Source organism: Montipora capricornis, chromosome 2, assembly GCF_036669925.1.
Source record: "Montipora capricornis isolate CH-2021 chromosome 2, ASM3666992v2, whole genome shotgun sequence".
NCBI lineage: Eukaryota > Metazoa > Cnidaria > Anthozoa > Scleractinia > Acroporidae > Montipora > Montipora capricornis.
In genome coordinates this window covers 63178803-63200133 of record NC_090884.1, presented here as the reverse complement: position 1 = coordinate 63200133, position 21331 = coordinate 63178803, and the positions used below count along the sequence as shown (strand labels likewise).

The window sequence follows — 21331 nt, the reverse complement described above, 5'->3', positions numbered from 1 at the left end:
TCGTAGGTCAAAACTCACTATGTTGAGCGTGCATAGCAGTTACTCATCGACAGAATCTTCACACGATAATTCACATGTTGTACAGGCTCTCTTAACAACAGCAAAATTACTGTAAAGGAATGTATAAAACACAGCGGGCTCAAGTCACAGTCAGCAAACATATCACAGGGTATGTGTGCATTTTGAATTATAGTGCCGTCCAAGGTTGTGGACGGCGGTTGGGTCACAGTGACTTTTGACCGGCCATTGCAGAGGTCTCTTTTCCTGTACTCGTCAGTGGTGACCCAGCAAACACAAAAGAAAAGAGACCTTTGCTAGCAGGGAAAGGTTTGAGATAAAGTGGAGTGATTCTCAAGTGGACGATCAACTGTAAAAGAAGTGTCAGCTCACCATTAACCCTCTCCAGACTATTGGTGCCCCTTCTTCCACTAGGAATCCCATGGACATGCTGCAAGGATGAACAAACACTTCAAACTGTTTTGGTGCATATTTTCAAGACATGTTTTATGGAGATGATTATGATGACTGCACAGTTAATGTGTTTCAAGTAAGAACAAAGCAAAATCAATTAAGCTGTCACAGTAATGAAAAACTATTTGTCTTGCACAATTATATTTATTTTCACTAGCAAATTACACAAAAGGGTTAGGCTAAAAATATCTATATTTTTGAGACTGGGACATCAAGATAAACTTATGACAAATGGCAACACAAAGTTTCCTTACCAAGGAACCCCAAAATTTACCAAGGGTTTCATCTGATTTTCTGCAAAAACAAAAATAGCGAGTTTAACAATGAAGGGAGCTGCACCACCAAAAAAGTAAATTGAAACTTAGCAATTTCATGATCATAACATTAATGTTTGTTTTTTTCATACTAAACTACAACTGGATTGGTATGAATGCTGTTTGAATAAACATGTTGAACAAAAGATTCAGTGTGCTCCATATTGCTGTCAAAACATTTAAATATTTGATGTTTTACAGAGTATAGTAAAATACTAAAGGGTAATAAAATGCACACCCCTGGTGAAGTGCCTTACTGCTAAACATAGTATCTTATGGTATTGCCATTCCCTAAAGGTCCCCATTTCAAAGCAGATGGAATATGAGTTGAGCCACCAAAAGAAAATAAGTGCGAAAAAGGTCAACTCCTTGTAAAATATTTACCGGTCCTTAAATTTAGAAAGTATGCAGATTATAATATGGAGTGTAACTAACGTTTTGTCAGCTCTGGTTGTTGATTTAAGTTCATCATTTTGGGTATTGAAGGCCCATAAATATCAGCATCAAGGAGCCCAACACGAAGTGACTAAGGATCGAATAACAAAAATGAATCTGACTGGATTTTGCTGTTGAAATGGTCAGAATTTCAAAAAAAGCTGATCTGAAATTAACTTGAATGACAACATCAAACCTGCTTGCAGGCCAACATTCCTAAGGCCAAGTTCACTACAAAAACAAAAATAATGTAAAACTTTTAATGCAATTTGATGCCATAGGTTAAATCTGGTAGAAAATTAATAACAAACAAGACGTCATAAGTCCAGTGCTCTGTCCCCAAATAATGATAAATCACTGTGTTAGAAAAGTAAGTTGAAACCAACAAAGAAACTATAGTGGAAAGAGCCAGATGTTACGAAAACTAAGACCTAAGACCCGGGGGTCTTGGCTTACAGGAAAGAAACCTGGGACAACTTACTGCTAGTCAGAGATTTGGGCACTGGATGCTGTCTCCATACATGGTGTAACTTAAAAAGACACAGTGCCATGACATGCTTGAATGTTGTGACATTCATAAATGCTTACTTATTGGCGCAGAAACTAAAGATAGGGTCTTTCAAATAACAAGAAACTCAGTCTGTTAACAATTTGGTTGTAACCACAAAAAATGTGATACACAAATTATTTTGTCAGTACACATTTGTTATTCTACTTCCAGTATCAAAACAAGTCCACAATTTAGCCGTAAGTCACGCAAACAACAGATGGATCCCGTAGATGGTCAATTATGTCTGATAGGGGACTGAAATAGCTTTAGTTTTTGAGGGTCTTTGTTTTTGTAACACCCAGAAGGAGCCAAAATTAAAAGTAAGATCATCAAAACGTTTGCGACTTGTTGGAATTCTTTTTACGTTTCGCTTGAATTAGTTGCCTCAGTTCCCAGTCACTGAATTTGGCAAAATTTTGGGGGACAGCCCCCTTAACTTTCTCTGGCTGCCAGGCCCTTAATTTATTAACCTGCTTAAAATAAATAATGTAAGTAATGTATGGTATCTCTGCCAACAAAGATGTCGAAGCTGATAGTTTCTAACCTTAAATCATAATAATTACTAAATTTTATTTTTATATGCAAGTTTATGTAAATTTGTTTGATTTGTTTTAGAGGTTGGAAGGCCCGTCCAATTTGGTAAAACTTAATAAACTGCACAGCTTTGTTCCAAACCAAAATAAAAAATATGCATTTTTCTTAAGACTGAACACGTACCAAAAGATGTTCGAGGACAAAAAATACCAGTACCTATGAAATTTTACCTGAGACAGTAGACTTGCCCACCCCTCCCTTGCCAGATGCAATCACAACCACATGCTTCACACCAGGTATTGGTCGTTTCTTTGGCAGTCCACGGACCATCTGTTGCTTCTGATGCTGATCCAAGGATTTATTCCTCGCTGTGACGCCCTGAGGAACCAAACAATCGCTCTTTAATACACAAAAGCAAGGCATGACTATTGAACAATTACGCTTAAACCTTAAGTCTGTTAAGATATCAGCGGGAGTCTCCTGTACCAGTGGATCTTCATGGGAAAAATACGAAGCTTTCGTCAAATGAAATGCTGCTCTGAAGTCAAATTTTGTCAATATTATGAGACGTGTTTGCCTCACAAACGCAGTTAGTCCTATGGCCGCCATGTTTGATTAGATACGCCTGATGTAAGCTGCATCAGTGTGTCAACAATCGCGGAAAGCAACCGGAGAACATTTCGCGTGCCAGGGCAGTGGTGTCTCCCAGATAGTAAAAGTAATCATCTCAATTGGAGAAAACATGCTTAGCAATGTAAATGTGGTTTATAACAAGGGAAAACAGCTCACTTCCGGTTGCCGTCCGTGTCTCAAAAACACTGCCTAATTTGAGTATCCCACGGACTAAATTTAGGGGGATTTCGCTGAACAAGAAATATTTGAATGAAGGGGTAGTTTCTAAAGAAACTAGAAGAAGAAATATTTGATCGCTTTTAAAATTTTTCAAAAGCGTTCAGACTAATGATTATGCAAACAAAAACTTTAATAGCTGCGCAAGAGAACGGGTTTTTTTTCGATCTCGCAAAGGATCGCCAAAGTCACGAAACGCAGATTTTACAGATTGCGTGACTGGGATTTGGTCAAAACGGAATGTATGGAAGAACAAGCAAACTAACGAAGCAAATTAAATAGCATTAAATATTTTACAAGCGAATTAATGTAAATTAAAAACGATTTTATGGATCACATAGTTTTTAAGTGTTTATTTAATATAATCAGTGTAAACTTTATTTCCATGGAAACAATGCTATCAGATCTCATTATTGGTACATTTCCCCTATAATCATATAATGCATAGCTGTTTGTCGCTTTCTTTATTTCCTGAGTTAACTCAAGTTTTGAGTCTGACATGTCGTTTCCAACCTCAGACGATGAAGGGATAGATTGCTTTGTTTTAGCTCTTGCAGAATTGTCTCGCAGAGAAGACGACTCCGTTGAATCGAGTTGTGTCTTAAGTTCAAATGATGTACAAATCGCAGGGTGGGTTGTCAACCATACCACACAAAATGTTTCATTTTGTCGAAGATCCGCACCTAACAAAGGCCTGAGAGAGCAGAGATCAAACATTCCGTGGTCGAATACCTCGCGACAGATGACAAGAAATCGAGTCGACTTCGTAGAGTTTAAACATCACTCATTCCCAGGCAAATACATCGATGAGTATCGGAACGGAAAGGCATTCAGACAAGACACAGCTTATAAAGATTTGCTAAACGGGAGTTACAAGGGAAGGATATTGTCCGAAAATTTCGTGGATCGGGGAAAAAGCCACGATCACTCGAAAATCATGGTGGCATCGAGGCACGCTCCGAGCGTTGTAAGCATGAAAGAGGCACAAACGATCAAAGATGAAAACAATCGCGATAAGTCACTCGTTGTCTCGTCCAAAGGGTTCAGTAAGCTTGCTAATTCACCTCTGTCCGGACAGTTTCAAGGAAAAAAGCTGCAATGGAGACCAACTATAAACAACAGAAAAGTCACTCATCCGAAAGCAACACAATGGTAAGCATCTACTTATTGAGTTCTATTGACGCGAAATTGACTTTTATTGAAACGAGAAGTTGTTGAATCATTTATACAAGCGTTAAGTCTTTTTAGTTAATATAGAGAAAATTAATGGTCCATTTGACTAGAGGAGTTTACTGGAGGAGATTACTTCAGGATGCGAACTTCATGGACCCTTCGCAAGCAACAAAACTATGTCAGGAATTCCTTTACTGTGATGGTGATCAAGGAAACACTGCTCACAACGTGTATCTACCGCAGAAAGTTAAGTACCTGTATGCAGCTCTTTCGTTTCCGCACAACTGGATCGATCTTTGTACGTCTTATATACCCTGGGGATGTGTTTTATTTCGCGAGTTCGTATTAAAATTAACAAACGAAACGCATTCAAACGAGAAATGTGATGGCATGAACAAGGTCACTGACCACGGAAGTATTTTCAGCTATAAGCAAGATTTGATTACAAGTTGCGTTAACGGAATGCTTATGCATAAAGTATCACCAGTGGCCACTGTCCGAATAAGAACAATAGGTTTTATCGCCTTTTACTCAAATTGCTTAAATCTGGCACGTGCACCATTCTCGTTAAGCCGTCCCCTTCTTTTCTCTCCGTTTACCGTCGTCCGACCGACCCTTTTTTGAGTTAATACGAGGAAGGTAATGACCTAATTAGTAAAACATTTTTATAACTTGTAATCTGAGACATAAACATTAAACATAAATACAAACATTTTTTTTCTCATACAAATGTTCAGTCTCAACTTCAACCCCACAGTAAAGTGATACTTTTACACAGGAAAGGTTTTCTGTCCGTGTGGAAGGAAATTATGTTAACAACAAACCTTCTGCTCGTTTCTGCTCCCTGCTACTGGACACTTTCTGAAAGCGCGTTTTTAGATTGCTTTTGATTTTGTTTGTTTACTCCGGCTGACCGATTCAAAACTAGGAAGCGTATTCGCATTCGCGCAGAAAAAAGGGAACGGCATTACCACCGTTCCAAGGCTTTTCGCGCGTGGCCAGAGGAGTCCGTTTCTTAAAGGTTTCTAAATCTTTTAAGGCCGAAAAGTCATTTCAATACGAATTCTTCTAAAACACTAGTCATTTAAATTGTTTTTACGACAACAACATCTCAAGCAAATTAAGTCATAGGCCCCAACCTGGCCCCAAATTATTGCACAAACAAGAAAGGGGGTGGTCTAACATCTGAAGGGTTAGTAGCAACAACCTGACTTTCGCAGACTAGTAACATCACAAAACTGAAATATTTTTATATTGATGTGGAAAACGTATGCAAATGAGGTCACGTGACTTGTTACGGCCACAAATCAATCTCAAAATAAAAAATTGGCAGTCTATGACTGCATGTGGCTCAGGCTTCCTCTGGTGTTTATCGGCCGGATGAAGTGTGATTATCACGAAAATAGGCCACATTCAAGCTCAAAATTTGAGAGTTTTTCGGGGTCTCGATTGGTTTCAATAGCTTCAAAGTATAGTACAGTGATTCTGACTTTAAAAGTGTATTTTATTTCCCCACACAAACTCCTTTTTGGATGTATTTTCGGGCCACGGCTAAACTCGCTAACCATATGTCCAGTATTGCGCAATATACGTGGTTACGCTTTCACTCACTCAACGCCATGACATAGTGGCGAAAGCCTTCCCAGAAGGCCTTTCGCCACAAAAACGGTAACATTTTTTGCTAAAATTTATTTCCCTTCGCCGCTCCATGCACCAGAAAATGATAAGAAGTGTTCCCGTCTAGCTGAGATGTCAAATAACTTTGACATGGCACGTGATTAATATATCATCCTCTACAGGAGTTAAGGTTTCACATCTTATTGTTGCTAACGATGTCCTAAAGTTATTTCGTGTTATATAAAATGGATCAATGGTTAGACCACCCCTTCACTTATTTTCATAAAATAGATCTGGGCCCAGGCCTTAATTAATTCACCTGAGAAAAGATAACCTTTTAAGTTTTGTACGTCTATTGAAGACTTACGTAGTTGTCATTAACCGCACCTCCCCTAACTGCAATCGTATGAGGGCTGAGTTCCAGTCCATCCAGGTGCCCCGGTTTTTCTCCCTTCTCAAAATCGACTCCCAGATAATTACATCTGGCATTGGAGCTGCATGTGCTCTTTAGAACCTTTCTGAAAAGCACGTACGGCATTGAAAGCTTCTTAAGGAAAATTAAAGATACCTAGGGAAATCTGGCACCCGAAATGTCACGTCTTAAATTTTGAGAAAAGCACGCCTCTAATGCGCTAGAAGTTTTTTTGCATTTTATTTACCTTGTTCGTCAGAAAGTTGTTGGAGCAAACTGAGCCGATGTAAACATAAGAAAGAGAGGAGCTTTTTCATTATGGGATAAGACTAAAAGGTGTCAGCAAGAGCCCATCTGTCTGGTGCTCCCTCCATAAATGGGGATCACCAAACGAAAGAACCACTCTAAGCGAGAATGATCAAATGGGTTAATATTACTCCATTGCAAATGTTTTGAACGTTACCCCTTCGTCAGAACAACTGTCTCGTCAAAAAGATACCATCCTCTGTCGTAAAACTGATAACTGAACAGGGTTAAAGTCTGATCGAAAAATACCTATGGATAAAGCGATAATATTGATTTAATTTCTACACTGTTTCCTTTTTTTCAGGAGCAAGACTAACACCACCGATGTGACCCTCGGGATTACTTCACAAGGACGCGATGAGGTCAATAACAAGGTACGGTTCACTCAACAATTTTTCTTAGCGAAAATAACGAGATGTCAAGTACCATTTTAATGACTGTAAAAATCATGTTCGTGGATTATTTCAAAGCGGTAAAACTAATTCTTTTAAAAATGTTCGAAAGATCACGTGATTGACGATCGAGGGGCATATATAGTGATAGTGATAGCGTTTGGCGATTTCTGGTCAAGATTTAATAATTTCCGCTGCAATGAACTTGATCGCATACAAATGGTTTTCTTATCGTTTTGAAAAAATCAAGAACAAGAGGACGAGCCAAAACTTTCTTGAATCGACTTAATGCGGATTTCAACTGAATAACCTGAAAAAGTGCGCACAACTCTTTCTGATTCATCCACCCATTCTGGGAAGAGACAAAACTCAAGTAGAGCATGCATCAATATAATTGTACTGAATGGAATCACGTTTTTTTCTTTGGATTTTTAGTGTTTTACTTAAAAGAGTGCGACAGTTCCTGTAAATCCGTATCATACGGATTATAGAGTCCAATAGACTAATTTCGATATGTTATAATTCAGTCCAAAACAAAAGGCATCATCTCGAGGCTCTGGGAAATGAATATAAGGATTCCCCAGAGCCTCGAGGTGATTCCTTTTGTTTAGGACTGAATTTTAATATCTCAAAAGTGGGCTATTTTGGTTTTTGCAGAAATCATTCACTGTAGTGCACGGGACCTGAGGACCACATCCCGCGTTGTGATTGATTGATCTCGATCCACTTTGCGGGTTTTTTCATCTCGTCTGCCACTGGCTCGGAAAGACAAAGCCGCGCGAGTGACACGCCTGTAAAAGGCGCTATAAATTATATATATACATCTTACTAACCGACCTCGATGGCCCGGGATTTTTTTTAGTGTAATGTATTTGCACTCGGGCCATGAATTGAACTTGGAAAAAAGCAACAAGGAAAGTATTGTAGAATACGCCTCCCCTCCCCCCCCCTCCCCCTAGATGGCTTATACTTGAACAGGGTGCGTACTATCTCAGAACTATAATTAAGTACTAGATCTTCCAAACTTGGCTTCAAGTCACGTTTGCTTTAAATTTTTGTTTCCAAGTGTCAGCTATGGTGTCACTGTGCTTGCTCCCATCTTTCCTTACTTAGAGTGTGGAGTATCTTCCTGAAGGAAAGCCGTCATCCAACTTAATTGTCAAGCGGGCAGATTTAACTTCTTCGAGCTCAGGTTTACGATCTGAATACAAAACCTTGTCAATGGATTGTCAGTCAATCAGCGTCCAGTATTCCCCATTAGAAAAGTGTGAAGCGTGGGTGAAAAACCGAAATAATGAACTAGGGACAGTGCCAAGCAGCAAAGTCAAGAAAAAATGTATTGCAAAGGGACGGATATTTCGGACGGCATGTCATACTCCGCAACATACCTCGTCTCAGTTGGCTTTAAGGGGAAGTGCTCTGGCTTCGCCTCAAAAGGACATGTGCAGCGCTCGAGCGCAAGAAAGCCATTCCAGCTTGGGATCGCCAGTGCGCTCTTCTGCGATGGACTACTCTAAATACACAGATATGTTTAAAAACGTCTTGGAATTTTATGGAACAAGACGGCTCCGCCCGAAATCACATTCGACAGTTGAAGAGTTGTTGTCCATGAAAACGTAGCCCAGAGCCTTCAAACATCAACCTTCTGTCACGTAGGCATCGTGCGAATGATACGTGGCGTTACTCCATAATGAGTGGAGTCACGCCGCGCGGTGAACGTTGGCGTAACATTTCTGTGTAAGAGCGCACCGCTCGCGGGAAACACGACTCGAAATAAAGGCCTTGGTTCCAGGCAAATTTGTGATGTCATGCTCACAGACTGGAACAATCGACAACTTTTTATAAGATGTTGCGACAAGAACTGATTTAATGAACAGAACGTTGAGAGACTTCTCTCATGTAGTGTAACAATGGACAGCTCACAGGGTTAGCTGCAATTTTCTTCTCAGAAACGTTACGCCAGGCGCGGTACAAATAAAATAGTGACAACTTTTCTTTTGAGAATTCACATTAGTTTATCTATACTTTGACCGAATAAGCGAATAATAATTTCCTGATTTCTTAATTGAAAAGAAATTTGTGACGTCATCTAACAACAAGAGCCATGCCTGTCACTCGCTCTAACGTGAATATCGATGAAAAGGCAAAAGCGAGAGGCAAATTTACGAGCGGCGAAGCCGCGCGGAGAATGAGGAAGGACGCGCCAACAATACCGCCAGCTACGAGCTATGCAGGCTCATGAAAAAGAGGCAAAATGTGTCAGATTTATCCAATGAGAATATAATTGTACCTTAAATAAGCTGAATTGAAATGTTTAGCAAAGATAACATTCTCATCGCATCAACTTGAACATAATTATTGTTCTAAATTAAAAATGTTCAAATGTGCTCGCCCATCACCGTGAATGGATCGCATATATTACATTTAATTATTAACATAATTCCTTTGTTTTCCAGATTTCTAAAATAAATTAACAAAAAACGAAATCGCCACCTTCCATCTGTCGTCTCCATTCAACTGTTTACACTAAAAAATGTCTTTCTCTCTCTTGAATGAAACATGCAATGAGCGTGCTTGGAGATAATATCGAAAATACTTGCAAATGCAAAGAAAAGCGGGGTAAAATTGATAAAAATGAAATGGCTATGCTTTAAGACAACGCACAGTGACGACGCACGGATTGCAAGTTGATATTTAAGAACATGCCAGTAGACCCAAGGTACTTCTACAATCCCGGATGTCGTGTCCAGTCCCATCTGTTACAAGATAACACACACGGCACTTTGTCCGTCTCTTCTGGGACCCGCAGCTCGTCTGCGGTTTGCTGTTTAAGAAATAATGAACACAGTTGTGATATATGGGTCACACCATAGATGTCACCAAATGAAATGAAACACCAACAACATACCTTCTACATAAACATCACGCATGTAATAACCCCCGGTCAGAGGAATGCTGGAGAGTAAAATTAAAGTTACGGTAAAAGGAAAATACTATAATGCCGAAAAACCGACAGAGAGGATAATGCTCCAAATCGAGTATTTAGAGGAAAATTCATTCTGTTTTGATATCTAATTTATGTAATAAATATCTCGGTGTACAGCAATTTCAAAAATTTCCCGCTCAATTAAAATTCTATGTACAGACCAGTCTGATGAATTCTATTTAAATATTCTTGGCACAAATAAAGAATTGAATTTAAAAATTGCTTACTTTTCTGTGCAAGGATTAAGTTTGACTTGATAAATACCAAACACAGGCCTAAAGAGAAAGAAAAAGAGACTATCATTCACATTGCTACAGATAACAGCTTACAATATTTATGAAGAGAGAAATAATCCTGGACAATTTAAGAAATTGTCTGTCATTGACACCTGAAAAATTCAGGTGGCTTCAACGGGATTCGAACCCAGGACTTCTGCTGAGTTGTTCATGTGTCTGTAAGAAACAATAGACTATATTCGTATTCTCAGTATTGGACTGGAACTAGCTTGCAATGGAGGTTAATGTGGGGGAGTATTTGCATTTGAAAAGATTCCCCCGCATTAGCCTCCATTGCAAGCTAGTTCCAGTCCAATACCGAGAATACGAATATGGTCCATTGCTTAAATTTTCCAGGTAAGTGCGAGCACCACTTCTCTCAATTTCATCTATAACCCGCACTTCAAAGGTATATACATTCATTTTAACAAATTATATCGGTGATAGCGTTCTCCATGATGGAATTTGTTCCTATTGACTGAGTGGGAGGGCCGGACGGGAAAATATTTGGCCCGAGAACATGGAGTACGGACCGAGCGCAACTAGATCCGTGCGCCAAGACCGAGGGCAAAATATTTTCCTGTCCGTCCCTAACCAAACTCAGTCAATAAGCATTTTATCATATGGTCTATACATACTTGTGAAATGTTCGTGGCTAGTCTGACGCGGCGTTTCGTCTCGGCCAAGAGACTCTTCAGAGACCTTTAGAATTCAAAGGGAAACAAGTTGAACATCGCGCCCAAAACGGGCGAACGGGACTTTGGGCGCGATTCTCAACGAGTTTGCCTTTGAATTCTAAAGGTATCTGAAGAATCTCTTGGCCGAGACGAAACGCCGCGTCAGACTAGCCACGAACATTTCACAATCATATGGTCTCTACAATATTCATGAGCTCTCAGAATATAAAGTTTTGACAAAATAAGGAACAAAAATGTGCACAGAAAATTTATTAAATATGTTGTTTGCGTTTGCTTTTCTGGTTGTAAATAACTTGGATGTTAAAAAGCGACAAAATCCGCTAAAACTGCATAGCACGGAGCAGTACGTGTTCCTAGTCGGGGCCGTACGGCTTTTTCCGGCCCTGCTTGCGCTAATGCGTACGGCCCTCATACCGGGATTTTCCCAATGCTTTCACACTGAAAGCGCGCGCGGGGCAATGTGGGCCATATGATAAATATAGACATATACAGAAATGCAAGTAATTAAATGCATGAGGATTTCAATAAGCGTCACGAAGTGTCCCCTTGCTGATCTCCGACAATTAACGTCACATGCTGCTCCTCAAGTAAGGATAAAATAGAGAGGATATTACATGGCCGCGAGAAGATACGAGATTTCTCTTCGAGTGCTGAAAAAACAGTTCACGAGTGAGCGTAGCGTAAAATGAGTCGAGACAGCGTTCCAAAGGATAGCGCCTCTATAGATTATTATCATCGTTATCATCATCATCATATCCTTTATTTAAACACGATAGGGTTTAAAGCTCAGAGCTTGTGGGGTCGTGTGAAAATAATTACAACATGAAGCTATATTAAAACAGGGATAACATTACTTACAGATCACAACTACTATAGTAAAAGATAAAAAGGAAAATATTAATTAATTTCTAGGCTAAGAGATATTTAAAAGTTCACATATTAACATCTAAATAAATAGACTACAGCAATTAAGGCATAAAATATAAAATGTTTAAAAGCATTTAAAATCTTGATAGTGCCTAGGCAGCGTCTGGACCGACTGTGCGCTAAAATCAAGTTGCTTAAAATATAAATCCCTCTTCACTTTACGATAAAAATCAGAACGCTGGCCCGTAAAATGAGTCGAGACAGAGTTCCAAAGGATAGCGCCTCTATAGCTTATAGAGTTTTTAAGAAATTTTGAATTAAAACGGGGGAATTTTATTATATAAACATCAATGAAATACCAAACCATTTCACTTCAATATGATTTCTAGTCCTTATACGAAGAACAACGGCCCGATTTTATTATGTTACTAAAGCAATGGTGATCTTTTCACATCTGAAGATTAAATGTCACTTTCACGCGTGAAGATATCATGTTTTCGCGCGAAATATCACCTGGTATTTCATTGGTGTTTATGTAGTAAACTGCTACATTTACCCTGACCTAAAAATAACGCTACCCTTTACCCTTACCTTATTGTTATAAATAGGTAGGAAATACTTAGACTTGAAGGGACACTTTGTGTTGGATGTCAAAATTGGACATGCATCTAATTACTTTGCATTGCTGGACATAAGGAACTTGTGTCGCAACTTGTTACATGAAATTTCTCGTGTCCCGACTCAAGTTAAGTGGTTCGACAGGGTTTTGCAGTGGGCAACCTTCTTTGCACTTTGTTTCGCACTCGATGATCGCACGAGGGCAAGGGAGCGTTCTCATTGGCTGATGCACTAAAATTTGCGTTGCGATGCAAGTTGCAAGAGAGATATTACACCGTATTACCCCACTGAGAAATTTGAGGCGTCATTGCCGGAAACACTGAATGTAGTCCGGAAAAACTCTTCGCAATGATTACCACATCAATAAACGAAACAGTCAACGAAATGTTTGCGTCAGGGTAAGTTGCACTGATCAAGATTTTGTGCAAAATGTGAGGTAACAAACCTAAAAGAAACGTTGCAAGAAAAACTGCGTCAAAAGGCGGCAGGAATTTGCGAAAATGGTATGTGACATGACATGCGGAATCACCAAATTAAGCGAAACAGAATATGCGGAATGACTTTAAAGAAGCAAAATAACGGAACATCGGAAAATGTCAAGTAGGTTAAGTGTCACCGGTAACTCATCGAATAATAGCCAACCATTCTTAAGAAAAAGCCCGGGCTTTAGACGAGAAAATAACTTAATTTATTTCAGCAGCTAACCAACATTTTATATCAAATTCCACATAATCATGCGGTTCCGTGGCGCTCGCTGAGTGCGATGTCACTTTTATTTCGTTAACTCACGTCTTCCTTCCTCAAAATCGTATTTATTATATGTTTTACCTGTGATCCGATACTTTTACCGATACACAACTGCTGTAAGTCACCGGTTCGATGCTAGATGGATCAGCACTGCGGTACAGAACACGATCCTGAAAATAATCAGCCATAATCATTATATATCAAGAAAAGCTATGATCCTCGCACTTATGGACGCAATTTTAGCAATTGCGTAGAAAATCCTGAAAAATTCAGGACTTCAATGGGGTTTGAACCCGTGACCTCGCGATACCGGTGCGACGCTTTAACCGCGAGGATCATACCGGTAGCTTTACTCGATTTCATATCCGCAGTTCGGTATATGATTCATTTTGTATATCATTTCTTTCATTAATCATCATATAGTCTTTACAGACAAGAAGAAGAATACCTGCATCGTAACAAAAAAGAAAGGATATAGAAAAAACACCTGACCAATTTCCGAGTTTTGAGAACCAACGAAGCTTCACTGCATGTTAGCGTGGGGTGGAAACAGAGTTTCCAAGAAACGTTAAATATTTTTGGTCTTTATTTTGGGTCATTCCCTGTCCGACAGGATGTGACGAATGGTCCCACTGCACCCTCTCAGGTCACCCTCGATAAGATCAGACAAAGAAAAGTAGCCAATGAAGGATCTGTTCGCTGCCTCACAATTAAAAGAAAACAAAACACTTACCGTCCAAGATGGAACCCTGTTCTTTGAGGACGAATCATAGTTGTCACTCTGTATGTCGTGCTTGTAGCTTGGTAAGAATCTTATCGGCGGCTCATTAAACCCAACAAACACCTTGCCTGTCATGTAAATAAACAGGCCACAATTCTACTCATTTTTCTTACTCACTTTAACAAAATAGCACAGCTGTACTTCTCCAAATAAAGACAATTTATGTATTGCTGTATCAATACGCGGAACGAACCTCGAGGTGCATCCTCATGCAAATCCAACTCCGATGGCTTGGACATATCATTACAATGCAAAATGATCACACACCTGAGGTCTCTAAGAAGATGTAGGGGATACCACCGACAGTTCGTTCGGCAAAGCCCTGTTCGAGTCCATCAGAACTGGGAGCAACACCAGAAGGTGCGCCGTGTTCACAGGCACGCGTGTGGCGTTGATTTTTAACTTGAAAGAGCATTGGGCATCGTCTGTCAAGACGGCCAGACATTACCTTCCCGAACAGGCGAAAGACAAGAGCGCGCGCACGCGTGATATGATCGCCCTTTTCAAGTCTCTTCCTGAGTATGACTAGGGAATTTAAGCACAACGGCAACGACTGAAATAGTCACTCCAAAATAAGTATTTCGCAAGTATTTCGCGATTATTCCACCTTGTTCACGTTGCACAAAACGGGCGAACTATCATATAAGTGGATTAGTACGAACTGTTTTATTAAAGTAAAGATAGCTAGAAAATGAATGATTCATTGCCTTTCATGTTTACGTTGTCGACAAAACTTAAATTTGGTGATTTCACGTTGTTGTTTTGTGTAGGACGGCAAAGAAGACACAGACATGCGTGCCGCACGTACAGAAATATAATTTTTCCTTTGTTTAACGAATAATATTCTTGCTTTGTGGCGTCGCCGTCGCCGTTGCTTAAACTCCCTACTTTCACTACTAAGCGGCCCGTTGACAGCGCATGGCTAAGAAATGTCTTTTAACCATCTGGGCCCGGTTGTTTGAAAGCCGATTAACGTAATCCGGGGTTAACGTAAACTTTTGTTTCATGTTTCAAACTTTTTGGTGAAGGTTTCTTTTGCTTATTTTTGTTTTTCAAGATTGACTCCTTCAAATGTAAAATTTTGCCGAAGAATATCAGCATTGAACAGCATTTGGGAGTAGAGAAATAAACTCCTCGGTAAATTTTTAATCTGGGGTTAGGGTTAATCGGCTTTTGAACAACCGGTCCCTGGTTTTTTTTACAAGAAATAATTTAATTTTATGACTTCCTCGGTTATTTTGTCCTGTATCGCTGACCGAGGGTATGCCGGAGGGAATTTTTTTGCCAAGGTGCAAGAGGAATCCGCGATGGCTCGTGAGTAAAAAAACTGCATTTACTTGGACCTGGGAAATTACTTACACAACAGACAATCATCAAGCCGAACGCGAAGCGGAACGCGAGAGAGACGGAAAATTATTTCCCTCCCTTTTGACTCGTCTTTTGTGATTGGCGTTATTATAAATGCCTAACCTGCAAGCTGTCTTGGAAAAAAAATTACCTGTAATTCCTCAGAGACCCGGGGTATGTTTAGTTAGGAGAAATCAATGAACAATTACCTTGTTCCATAAGATCGAGAAGTTCATCGTTCTCTTGTAATTCCTGTAAAGAATAAAAATAATAGGAATAGAATAGCTTATAGTAAATCCGATAATCAACTGCACTTCAAAAAATCAGTTCAATGACAAAAGAGCTGCAACTAACTTTACACTGAGGTCTTTGTTCGTCTTTGTATTTCTCAAGTATTTCATCCACTTGTGATCTTCCAAGATTCACACGAAAGTTAAAATCTCCCAACCAAAACACGCGATCAAAGTTTTCGGTAGAATCTTCCTCTGCAAATGCATACACATCACAAATAGTTTGCAAATTGAAGGAAATAAACTTCAAACCGGTTTACATAAAATGTGGAGCACTCTGAGGGATAGAGAGAGACAAAGACTGGGAGGGAGAGAGAGAGAGGAGGTTTGGCTCAATACTGGGGGGCTAACGTTGGTCGAAGGGGTGGGGTGGGCGCCCACACTCCAACAAGAACTTACAACCACAATACAAATTAAATTACGGTTTTTAATGAGGTGTAGACCAAATGAAGGAAACACCTACTCGAAGACAGCCAGGAGTCCGGGATTAAGCTTTTTATACGTGAATGGACTAACATTAGCCTATTTTTAGATTTTTACTGTTATTCCCTTACAGTAATTTAACAAACAATTTCTCAGTCGTGTGCAAATCAACCTTGCTCCCAAGCCCTTTCTTCTTCTCTGAGAACAGAGATTAAAATCAAATTCTCCTGTCTGCAATGATGTCTTTGGCTTATTCCATGGTGATTTAGTTCTTTAAAAGGTATGCTAGATTGTGAAATGTCTCCTGTAACATACTTTTCAATGGCATTGAGTGGCAAATCCATAAAAATCGCGCCGTACTAACCACTGGTTACCCTTCCCTTGTTTTCGGGCGATAATGACAATGATTTGGAGATAGTCTTGTAGTCATTCACACGATCCATAGCTTTACCCTCATCAGCTGCAACAAAGAGGACAACATTGCATTATCATGGTTGGACACTGATGGTTGACATAAACAGGGCACAATACAAAGCAACACAAAGGGCAACTTAATGTCATAAAAAGAAAACTCACAAGTGAAATGTGAATCAATAAAAAGAAATGAGGTTCCAAATATGCTGAAGGAAACAGCCAACGCTCCCTAAGAGAAATAACACCAGTTACCACCAAAATTTCATGCTTTAATAAGGCACAGTACAACAAGGGCAAATGATGTTCTGCTTAAGAGGCATGAAGCATACAGTACCAGCAGCCGACAAAAAGTCAGCTACTTTTTTCCGTAAGTTGATTTAATTAAAGACAGATTCTGTTAAACCTTAGATTAAAATTCAATTGTGACAAAGACAACATTGGGTCCCTGTACTCAAACCAGATGTCATCTTCAATTTTAGCGATAACAACATAATCATATCTTTGAGATACTTCTTACTGCTGTATAATATGATTAATACTACTGTACAATATGTATAATAGACCGGGGGGGGGGGGGGGGGGAGAGTACTCCCTCATAAGGGCTTAATAGGGACGTGCGGCCAGCCAGGGTATGTTTTTCGGGATTTTTGTCTTGAACAGGGTATCGAATTTATCATTTTTTGTGTTAATCAGGGTATCGATTTACCAATTTTTGTCTTAAACTGGGTTAAATGTCTTAAACAGGGTATCAAAAATCGGAATTCTGTCTTAAAATGGGTAGGAAAATCAGCGATATTTGTCTTAAACAGGGTCGGGTATGAAAAGCCGCGCCGCACCTCCCCACCCAGGGATATATCGAGTGCCCGCCCCCCCCCCCCCCCCCCCCCCCGGGATAATAGAGCAGTTTTCAAATGACTATTGAAAGTAATTACACAATAGCAATTGCTATGCTTAGTGCCTTGTTTAAAAATCTCGCGCCAGTCTATCAACCAATGAAAAGGAATTTAAGGAAAACCAAAACCAATCGCGACTTTGCACATGTGATTTTTCCCGCGCTTACATGGAATTGCTATGAATATGGATTGGTTCATTGCGCTGTTTGCACCAGCTGTGATTGGTCGTAGTAATTACTTTAGTATTTTGTTTTACGACACCCATTTGAAAACCGCGCTCTGACAAATTACTGTACCAGCACATATCCTACAGACACATCACACAAATTTCAATGCATAATTAACACTCAAGTTTACTTTCAAGAAATATAATTAACATCTTACTTAAGTTGTTTTTCCTTTTAATTCCTGGCCCTCATGTAAAATTAAAGCAGAAAAAACACAATGGGGGTTGGGACATAAACAGTAAGGCCCTTGAACTCAATAAGTAAGAAGTATCCAATTGCATGTACCTTAGTTTTTATCATATGCCCCACTCTGGTTGAAACACTATCTTCAGATACAGCTGTAAGATGAAAGATGCATTTTGATATTAAGACTATCACTGAAGTGCTTTTAATCCATGGGATTTTCTTTTTTTTTTTTTTGCTTTGCAGCGGAGTGCATGCCACCTGCATTGTGTGATACCTTCTAAAAGGCAAAGTTACTGAAAAATACATCATTATTTTGATAAATTGAACCATACCAGAACAAAACCAAACAAGTTCTCTCCTTATGAACACAGACAAATGGAGCAGTCCAAATGAACAGGAATGCATAAGCACATGAGAAGGACCAAGAGTCTCTTGAAGACGTATCTCCCATTCTTTTCTGGAAGAGAATGTATCTTACATTTAATTGGTATACATAAGGACTAGCAGCTATCTTGACAGAAAGAAAGGGGTTTTTCAAAATTAACAGTAGCAGGTAATAAGACACAAGGTAACCAAAAACATTGCATGAGATTGCCTGACAAATACCCAAGAAAAATGTGACTGTTTTTAAAAACAGGTCTATATGATGCAGTATTATTTATGTTTCATTAAGGTACCTTGCAGAAGTACTTTCTTGCAAGCCAACAACATAAAGATCTTGTAAGAAGTCCGTAGAATCTGGTATTAAGAATTCATCCAAATAGAAGGGAACTTCCTGTATTGATAATAATGATGATAATGAGGATGACAAAAATAGACCCTAATCACTCTTCCACACTGTACAGATACTAAAATACAAAGGACACATATCATCCTCAAGTGAGATTATCTCAGAGCATGACACCACAGTGGGGAAATTGGAAGAGAAAACCATCATCACTGAGCCCGCCTGAACTCTCTAAATATATAGAGATATTGGCACCACCTGGCTCGATCTTGTACATCACTGACTTGCCTTAGGCTTCTCAATTCATCACAAATATTGACAATAATCCATTTCTCAAGAGCAAATTTTATTTACCACATATTCTAAACACCAGAACAATGAAAAGCCCACTAGTCTAACACAATACAGTGTTTATGGATGTCATAATACAGGGCCAGCAACATTATTTATCTCCATGTCCAAGTCTGAATGTCTAGCCATATGCATATAAAATCACAAATGCAGCATTCCCTCTTTGGTTATTTTAACACCCTGTGCATGAAAGTTCAAATTATGCTCAAACAGTTTCTCTGATCTGTTTCACCCTTACCTAATGGTTTGTATTCCACTTTCTGAGTCCACATCATTTTTATTTTTACTTTTATTTTTTTACATTTCATAAACATCAAAGACAAAGAAAGAACAAAAAATATCACACAGGAATTTTCTACACAAACAAACACAGATACAGGAGTGCACAATTATCATTATGTTAACTCTTTAACGTCCAAACTGGCCTAAACTGGCCAGACTTAGTATTTTACTCTGTCTAATGCCAGACAATTTTACTCGTCAATGGGGAACCCCTGGGAGTCAATGGATTTAAGTCGATATATAGCTCCCATTTTGACACTATCTTACACGTTAATAATTATCCCCGAATTATGTTATTTTCAAAAGAATATCTGACCACAAGTTTGGAGATAAATTTGTTGAAGGATAGTTCCTCTTAAGATAATTTTTGACTATTTATATAGTATTTGGCAAATAGGAGTGTAAAGTTAGGTTTCTTTGAGACCATAAAGGTGTCAATGTTTTTTGTGCCTTTAGAATTCCTTGCCAAAGACTACTTCAATCAGAGAGAGTGAGAAGGAGGTGCCATTTTCTCCGTTGAACCATTTTACCACTTCTGAAATGAGTTTCATCCGACAACAATTTAAAAAAGTTTGGATCAATGAATCACTTTGTTGACAATATAAGTGTAGAGAGTTGTCTTCTATACTATACTTAGTCCACAGTTTGATTAAATCTCTGATTAACCTATTAAGACCCAACTTATTTAGACCCAAAAGTGCCTCTCATTGACAAGAAAAAAAAATTTACCATTCACCAGAGTAAAACATACAAGTAGCATTCTTGGGGATGATGAGGTTGTTGATAATATATTGTAGTCAAAGGATTTGTTAATGATACCTTACCTTTTCTTCATGCATATTCCAGGTAGCAACGAATATGCCAATTTGGTGATCAGGGAAATAGCGTTCCATTTCCTCCTTTAAAAAGTTGCCACTTCTTGTTCGTGCTCTTTGTGCAGAAACACGAGGAAGCAGAGACAAGGCGGATATGTTCGACGTTTCTCCTGTGGATCGTACAGACAAATCTGTGTCTGATGCATACTTTCCTTCATTAGTAACTACTTTCTCCAATGCTTTACTAAGGTTGTGTAAATCGGATGTCGAGTTATTGTGATCTTGCGGGAATTCATTTTGGTGAATACTTTCATACAAACCAGAGCTGTTTACCCCAAGAGTGCTATCATGATTTCCTTTTGGAAGGGTTGGGAGTGTTGAATTAGGGTCTCTCTGGACAGCCAACTCCTGATTTCTACTATCCGGCACTTCCCTGTTGCTAATGGAAGCTTCCTCGCTGTCGCTTACACTTGTCAAACTGTCATTGGAAGATGACAAAGTGACTTCATCTTCAGAAGGAGGCTTATTATTCAAAACGTTTGATGGAGCAGAGTTTGATTCAACAGGTGTTGTTTCTCGATGTTCAGAGATCTCCACTTTTGGATCATTTTGCCCTTGTGTAACTCTCATGGGATGAACAACATTCTTCTTCGAGATTTTTTTGCTATGATCATTTTTCACACTATTCTGGTAAGATTTGAAGCTATTGACGATTTCCTTTCCGGAACCGATATCTTTTAAAGGTTCTGCACCTCTTAAATTTCTGTTACCTCTACTCCAGTTACGAGGACTATCTATAGATTCAGTAGAACCTATACTATCTAAACTACCGGTGCTTCCTCGACGCCTCATAGGCAAAGGGTCTAACACAACACCAGAAGAATGTTTATGAATCCTGTGCTCGTCTTCCGAGCCGGATGGAGACGTCCGTGGTGATTCATGGCGAGATCGTTTTATTCCTTTCGAACTTAACGCTGCTAAACGAGGGTTCGTATCGACAACGCTCGATCGCGGAGATGATGGTGGATGAGGAATAAGTCTTGCTGTTTGAGAATCTTCCTCCTTTGATTTTATCAAGGTATCATGATGACTCCCGGAAGCAATGTTTGAGGACAATCTGACCCTATTTTCTGGAGGTTGTATTTGCCTTTGATGAAGAAGCTTAGCAGGTCTGTTGAAGGACTGCCTCATCGATGGTGTCTGAAGGTTATGGCTAGAAAACGAATAATTTCCACGGTCAGTCATAATGACGTGATAATAAACCTATGGCACAGATTCTTTCTGGGAAGAAAAGAATGACAATTGAAACAACCATCCGCCATATTGTTTTTTTGCTATGGTGACTGATCTT

The 21331-nt window shown here is 39.3% G+C and overlaps 4 protein-coding genes across 7 annotated transcripts in view; 2 read left to right on the top strand and 2 right to left on the bottom strand.

Moving 5' to 3' along the window:
* LOC138030961 (iron-sulfur cluster transfer protein NUBPL-like) overlaps positions 1–7029 on the bottom strand; it is an 11652-nt gene extending 4623 nt beyond the window's left edge. The window contains exons 1-6 of one of the 3 annotated variants that reach the window (XM_068878824.1): positions 4582–7029; positions 2535–2682; positions 1417–1451; positions 1221–1311; positions 726–765; positions 391–448 (exon numbers count right to left, since the gene is read on the bottom strand). In XM_068878824.1, coding sequence (XP_068734925.1) covers positions 391–448; positions 726–765; positions 1221–1311; positions 1417–1451; positions 2535–2634 — 324 coding nt within the window. In that variant the 5' untranslated portion in view covers positions 2635–2682; positions 4582–7029. Of the gene's footprint in view, positions 1–390; positions 449–725; positions 766–1220; positions 1312–1416; positions 1452–2534; positions 2683–2752; positions 3135–4581 lie in introns of those variants that run through there. The other 2 variants (XM_068878819.1, XM_068878834.1) reach the window with 2 other exon arrangements.
* LOC138030880 (alpha-glucosidase 2-like) overlaps positions 1–21331 on the top strand; it is a 350924-nt gene that overhangs the window by 276307 nt on the left and 53286 nt on the right. The window lies entirely within an intron of this gene.
* On the top strand, positions 3576–9539 carry LOC138030946 (uncharacterized). 2 transcript variants are annotated; one of them, XM_068878809.1, is made up of 4 exons: positions 3576–4305; positions 4439–4572; positions 6966–7035; positions 8167–9539. In XM_068878809.1, the coding sequence occupies exons 1-4, from the start codon at positions 4252–4254 to the stop codon at positions 8671–8673; spliced, it is 765 nt and encodes a 254-aa protein (XP_068734910.1). In that variant the 5' UTR covers positions 3576–4251; the 3' UTR covers positions 8674–9539. The 2 variants fall into 2 exon arrangements, with proteins under 2 accessions (XP_068734910.1, XP_068734904.1); XM_068878803.1 differs by lacking the exon at positions 4439–4572 and having other exon boundaries at positions 3578–4305.
* LOC138030889 (phosphatidylinositol polyphosphate 5-phosphatase type IV-like) lies at positions 9044–21331 on the bottom strand. The gene is made up of 13 exons (XM_068878750.1): positions 19990–21331; positions 18483–18580; positions 18138–18262; positions 17905–17957; positions 16662–16728; positions 16450–16545; positions 15727–15857; positions 15582–15624; positions 13978–14093; positions 13326–13414; positions 10267–10314; positions 9962–10008; positions 9044–9877 (listed from the first exon to the last, which is right to left on the bottom strand). The coding sequence occupies exons 1-13, from the start codon at positions 21223–21225 to the stop codon at positions 9813–9815; spliced, it is 2214 nt and encodes a 737-aa protein (XP_068734851.1). The 5' UTR covers positions 21226–21331; the 3' UTR covers positions 9044–9812.